The 6,705-nt window shown below is 40.0% G+C and overlaps 1 protein-coding gene across 1 annotated transcript in view; it reads right to left on the bottom strand.

Moving 5' to 3' along the window:
- Positions 1 to 4,132: 4,132 nt before the first annotated feature.
- The window catches only part of LOC122560412 (myb-related transcription factor, partner of profilin-like), a 10,203-nt gene continuing 7,630 nt past the window's right edge, over positions 4,133 to 6,705 (bottom strand). Inside the window, exon 2 of the mRNA XM_043711051.1 lies at positions 4,133 to 4,913. Within this exon, the coding sequence (XP_043566986.1) occupies positions 4,228 to 4,913 (686 nt within the window). The 3' untranslated portion in view covers positions 4,133 to 4,227. The remainder of the gene's footprint in view (positions 4,914 to 6,705) is intronic.

The following is a 6,705-nucleotide window of genomic DNA, read 5'->3' as shown; positions in this document are numbered from 1 at the left end:
TAAATATAAAAATGTCAGAAATAGGAGCAAAGGTAGGCCATTCGGTCCCTCAAACCTGCCCCACCATTCAACCAGATCATGGCTGATTTGCCCGTCTCAGCTCTTCCATTGTGCCAGCTCCTCATTGCCCTTAACTCCTTAATATTTTTAAAATCTATCAATTTCTTGGAGTACAGATTTCCAGACTATCATCATTGTCTTCTGGGAGAAGGAATTCCTGCACATCTCAGTGTCTCCTTTATCTGTAACTATGTCCCAAGTTCAAGATTTCCCAATTGGTGGAAACATCTTTTCAACATTTATGCTGTCAGGGCCTCTCAAACTCTTCTACATGTCAATGAGATTACTCCCTCATTCATCTATACTCTAATGAACAAAGACCTAACCTGATTAGGTATTCTTGACAAATCAATTGCTTCAACTAACGAATCATCTAATGAATCTCTTTTGAAAGCTGCCAATACCAACATGTCCTTCCTTAAATACGAGGATTAAAACTGTACATATTACTCCAAGTGTACACCAGTACTGTTATAACAAGATTTCTCTATTTTTAAACCCCAAAGTCTGAGCAATAATGGCCAAAATCTCATTTGTCTTTTAAATTACATGCTGCACCTGCATACTAACACCCACATCCCTCTGCACTACACTTTTCTTTTACAATTTCTCTCCAGTTAAACAATAGCCAGGCTTTGATTCTTCCTGCCAATGTGTAAGATCTCACCTTCTTATGCTCCATCTGCCAAGTCTTAGCCCACTCACTCAAGATATCTACACCCCTTGAGATTCCTTATGTCCTCCCTTCTATTCTTGCGAGGTTACCCCACTGGTACATATTGGCTGGTGTGGAGAGATATTTAAAGTAGAATATTGCTGACCTGCTCAAGTATATGAAAAAGCAACACTTGGCTTAAAACCTACATAAACAATAGTAGTCTCCTTGTAAATTACATTACAATTTACAGTTCAAAAATGCAGTTGAAGATTGCAGCAACAGGCTGGGCACAAGCAGAAAAGTAGAAAAAGATTGTTTGGCTCAGTCGGCTTGATAGCATGTGACATAACTGTTTTGTGCCATTTTCTAAGAATGTCTAACACAGGAGAACTATAGAAGGAATAGGGTCACAAAACGGTCAGTTGAAATAAACATCACAAGTTTGGAAGAGTAACCAGGACAGGGAGAGAATGGAGTTCCAAGTAAGAGTCATATCGGACTCGAAATATGAGCTCTATTTCTCTCTCCACAGATGCTGCCAGAACTGGAACTTGCTGTTTTTATTTTAGATCTCCAACATCTGCAGTATTTTGCTCTATTTCGGACAGGTAGACTGTTTTGTTTCCATGGAACTGAGATGGATAACAAGACTACTTATGCCAAGAGAAGGCACTGGCACTGGGCTCACTTTTTCTCCTGACCAAGTGTATAATCTCTCACTTTCCTATATTAAACTCCCTCTGCCAATTTTTGGACATTCACTCAGCCTACCTTGCAGTTTCCTTGTGTCTTCAATCCAAGCGCTGGAAAATGTTCAATGAGTTGATCAAGGTAACGAGGAACTATCCTACCATTTCTTCTAAGGGCAACAGCAAATTTCTCATTTTGAAATTAACAAATAGACTTTAACTAACTCTTTTCTGGATTAGTGGTTCTGGAAAAGCACAGCAGTTCAGGCAGCATCCAAGGAGCAGTAAAATCGACGTTTCGAGCAAAAGCCCTTCATCAGGAATAACTAACTCTTCAAAGTGCATGGGATCATGACTGGGAACTGACATCCCCATAGCTCCTTTTGCATTTGAAGAGTATAGCTGTCTGAGGGCCAACAGCTACTTAGCATTTGGTCAACCATTAGTCCCACCAAAGTGTACACAAGCCCCTTTTTAACCACAAGTAGAAAACAGACACGCAATGTTTGTTCAGGCAAATGCTGAACCTTGACCTCTCAATGTGAGGCCTGGACAATTTCAACTTCCAAACCTTATCTGCTTGTGAGTTGGCAATTGTTTGTCTCAAGATTAGAGTAGTGCTGGAAAAGCACAGCAGGTCAGGCAGCATCCGAGGAGCAGGAAAATCGACAATTCGGGCAAAAGCCCTTCATCAGGAATGAGGGCCTGACCTGCTGTGATTTTCCAGCACCACTCTAATCTCCAGCATCTGCAGTACCCACTTCTGCCTAATTGTTTATCTCAGCTTGGCATCAAGTGACAGTTGGCTGGAGGGTGGGATCAAAAAGTGATTAGTGCTGTCCAAGTGAGCGGCACGGTGGCACAGTGGTTAGCACTGCTGCCTCACAGCGCCAGAGACCGGGGTTCAATTCCCACCTCAGGCGACTGACTGTGTGGAGTTTGCACGTTCTCCCCGTGTCTGCGTGGGTTTCCTCCGGGTGCTCCGGTTTCCTCCCACAGTCCAAAGATGTGCAGGTCAGGTGAATTGGCCATGCTAAATTGCCCGTAGTGTTAGGTAAGGGGTAACTGTCGCGGTATGGGTGGGTTTCGCTTCGGCGGGTCGGTGTGGACTTGTTGGGCCAAAGGGCCTGTTTCCACACTGTAATGTAATGTAATGTAATGTAATCTAATCTAATCTAGATAGGGAGAAAGGGTTCTATGTGAAGGTGCAAGTGAGAGAAGATTTAAATTTGACTCACGTCAGAGTTAGAGGAGTGAAAGAAAACTTTTTGAAAAATTCAATCCAATTTTTTCTGCCTTGATTCCTGTCTTATTAATTGGCGACATATCTAAGAGATCTTGATTATAAAGGCTTCTAAAAAACATGTTGTCGCAATTAAAGTGAATTATTGATTAACTCAGTTTGCTGGGATTTGATGGGAAAGCCACAAAGCCTAACCTCTGCCCATACCAGACACCATTTCCAAAAGACTTCAACTTGGTGTTAATGTTGTCTGTTCAGGAGAAATGTTTAAAATAGATTAGTCACTGGGAGGTTCTCTGCTGCTTCCTCACAGATGATCAGATCGAAAAGTATATTGCTGTTGCCTGAGTTACTGGTTGAACACACTTATTGTGACTTCCCTGTGAAACACCATAACCTTCTAGCTGTTATACTTCCATTGATTGTAATATGTGACCCCTTTTGAAAGGATTACCACAATAAAACTGAAAAGTAACCTAACAAACTAAATTAGCATTTCTGAAGGCAATGATACCTCTCCTGTGTCCTTTTGGTAGACAAGGTCCACATATACTGAAACATATTGCAATTGCATGCTTCCTGTTCAGGGATACTGGGAAATGGATGGAGGCAGAGTGAGCCCCTTAAGCTTCAATCCCATTCTCAGCTAATATCTTCTTTCCTGTAGATCGATCAGCAATGGGGTGAGGTAAGCATGGTGGCACAGTTGGGAAAAGATAGTGATGAGGACAATAGGGACACAACTATCTCATGCAAACAACAATGATGGGGAACAAAGGAGAACGAGGATGAAGGAGTGAGAGTGGAGATCAACTTGGATCCGAAACTATCCATCAGCACTGCTCAAACTTCTTTTCCCATTATTCTCTGTTCCTTCTCCAGCTCAAACTCCTTGCTCAATTCAGATTATTTCACCTGAGGGAATTAGAAAAGGCTGGTAAGGAAGTGACATCAGGTGATTCACACAACACATGGCAGCCTGAAGAGTGGGGATTCAACGAGGATGTGCCAACCTCCTACTGGCTGCCGAGGAGAGGGCTGCTGCCCAGAACTTCAAAGAGTTATGTGAAACAAAACACTGGACTGCACTCTACGATATCATTTTCAGTAACATGAGGGAAGTTTTTTTCTTTGTTGCACGAATAGAGGCACAGGCCAGAGCTTTGGTAACAATGGGAATGGGAGACAAATGCTGGCCTACCCAATGACACCTATGTCGTGTGAACAAATTTAAAATGGTAAGAACTAAACAGTGTCCTAGCTTTTCATGATAACTACCTATTGCTAGTCCTATCATCCAATAATGTAATGTGTGCCACCTAGAAGGGATGAAGATAGTGTAAATACAAATCAAACTTTTCCTGTCATGCAGATTTGGCACAATGCTGCTCTATGTCAGATTCTTTAAAAACGGTTGAAACAAAACTAACAAATGATGTTTTATTTTGACATATACATAGAAAAAAAGTTGAACAACACGTTGCAATCAAAAATATAACAAAATATTTTTAAAATATATACAGTAAAGAATTAAACATCTTTGTTTGACACATTGTAGTCTATGTCACATGTCTCCCTCAGACTAATCGTCTTTTCTTTTCGGGGGTCCTAGACTTCCTCCTTGTTAATGCAAAACAAAGTGCTTCTGATTGCTGCACTGTAGAAGATCCTAGACTCTGGGGCTGAGGAGGGTGTATGGGAGAGTGGCCTTCTGAACTTGTTTTGTGGATTGGTTGTTCGAGCATGGACCTCATGAGCCTTGGTGGCTCAAGGGATGTGTGGGAGAAATGCCGCTGCAAGGACAGATGCATCTCTGAGATGTTTTGTGCCATTTCCTGGGTGTGAAGGAGTAACTGCTGGTTTTGCAGCACCAATTCTCTGGTGTTCTCAGCCACTCCCTTTGTCTGCTGGGCCACCTGATGGGTATGCTCAGCTACTAAGTGAGTTTCATGAGCTAACTCCCGGGTTGCCTGTATGAGATCCCGCATAAGGGGCTGGAATTCTACCCAAAAATCTCTCAAGAGTACAGTCTGCTGGTTTTGAGATTCAAGCAGTTGCCTTTCAAATTCATTCACTAATTTGGCATTGGGCGGTGGGCATGCATCCCTGTGAGAAACGTATGTCTCTGATAGTGAGGGTGGCATATTAGGGTTAGTTGGAGATTCTGAGGATGGTGTCCAACTTCTTGCTCCATCCTCATTGCAAATGAGTTGTTCTCTCGATGGACCAGCTTCTTCTGCATAGGATCCTCCTTCTTCCTTTACTGGAAAAAATACAATTAGAGGTTACTGTATTAAATCACAAGAACCGACAAACACTGTTTTCCATCAGTAAGGTCCCTATAATGTGTTTTAAAACTTCAAACCTACTAATCATTTTAAATGGTATTAAAATTTGAATTATATTGCATTATGGGCAGTTTTGAGCTGACTTGATGAATTGAACAGCACGCTCCAAATTATTTACAGAAATTACTGAGTTGGCCATCAGTGAAATGTCTGTAGCAGCAATTCAAATAAAAATACACACTTTCTTGGCCTCAGGTGCAACTGGCAACACATTATACCATTGCAATCTTTTTTTAATATAAACAATGGAAAATATTGAGCAAGATCAACAGTCCACAGCAACACTGTCCTTTTAAAGGTTATAAACAAATTAGTCAGTTAAACAACCTTTTGTTCAAACAGTATACATTCTGAAACATTATCATTGTGGTATTTTCCAAGATGATGACACCAGGTATCTTCTGGAATTTGCAACCTCTACCAACTGCCTAAGGGTTGTTTGGAATAAGTTACTGACACCAATTCTCCTTTTTCTTTGCTTTATCTTGAGCCTATCTGGCAATTAGTGAAGAGTATCTACAAGAGAGGTACTGTTCTTAGATAACAAGAAGGTTTATTGCCTAATTATGAGGACCACTGAGAGCTGTTACACCTATATCTTGTCCCTGTCTCAACCATCAGTTGAATGGGTGGGACTGGTGTAATATGAATGTTAACCCCTTATCACGACCATTATCTTCTGCAACAATGTAACCGATTTTTTGGTACAATGGTTTACGAAATGTAAAAGTGAACATATATCAATTCCTTTGAACCATCAAAAAAATTCACCTTCCAAGTCACTGCAAAAGACAATTAGGATGAATAAAGCACGTCAGTAGCAAGGAAAAATGCAGAACATATTTAATAGTGGAACAAGTATGAATATACTATTTTGTCAGGGGAAAAATGCGCCAATCACCCCAAAAATAGAAAATGACATGTACCCTCCATTTTGTTCAAAAAGACGTGAAACTTCCCAAAAAGAAACAAAAGAAGCAGGATTCCTTCATTTTGAATCCTGAAATAAGGAAGGGTATAATAACACTACTAAGAAATGTATTTAAAAGTTTCCACAACTTTTAAAACATTTAAAAGAATTGTAAAAGCTTTATTAGGAGAATATTGCCACACCATTTAAAAATACTTGACCTTTTCAAGAAAATAAAATTTAAAATCTAGAACAGGGCGGCCTGTCTCCCCAATATAGAGGAGGCCACACCGGCTGCAGCGGATGCATAAACTGTAGAATACCCAGTAGGATCACTGTAGAATACCCAGTAAATACAATTTCAAGCTTTATTAGAGGAATTTGATACAGTTCAACTGTGAAATTGAAATAACAAAGACTGGTGAAAAATGACACACATCACTAGCAAAGTTTACAGTGATTCAAATAAACTGTATTCCTAAATATAAGAAGGCAAGCAGATAGAATATTTAATTATAAACAAATATTGCATACCTTTAAAGTCAGAATATTTGTCAATCCATTAAAGGAGAAATTAAAAAATAACATTTCCTAGCAAATTCAAAATCAGAGAGCTCCTAGTAAAACCCAAGATTGGAATTTTTGGAGGATACAGTTCCTAAGATAAAGAATTTTTTAGATTAGAATCAATCTAAACATCATGGCATAGACAGAGAACACAGGGGGCTAACACCTTCAACATATTGTCTAGCTAACACCATTGTTAACAGCTAACCCGAGAATGCAACTTTTTTAAA

The sequence above is a fragment of the Chiloscyllium plagiosum genome, chromosome 2 (assembly GCF_004010195.1).
Source record: "Chiloscyllium plagiosum isolate BGI_BamShark_2017 chromosome 2, ASM401019v2, whole genome shotgun sequence".
In the NCBI taxonomy this organism is placed as follows: domain Eukaryota; kingdom Metazoa; phylum Chordata; class Chondrichthyes; order Orectolobiformes; family Hemiscylliidae; genus Chiloscyllium; species Chiloscyllium plagiosum.
The sequence above is the reverse complement of the archived record's forward strand: the minus strand, read 5'-3'. Positions and strand labels throughout refer to the sequence as shown.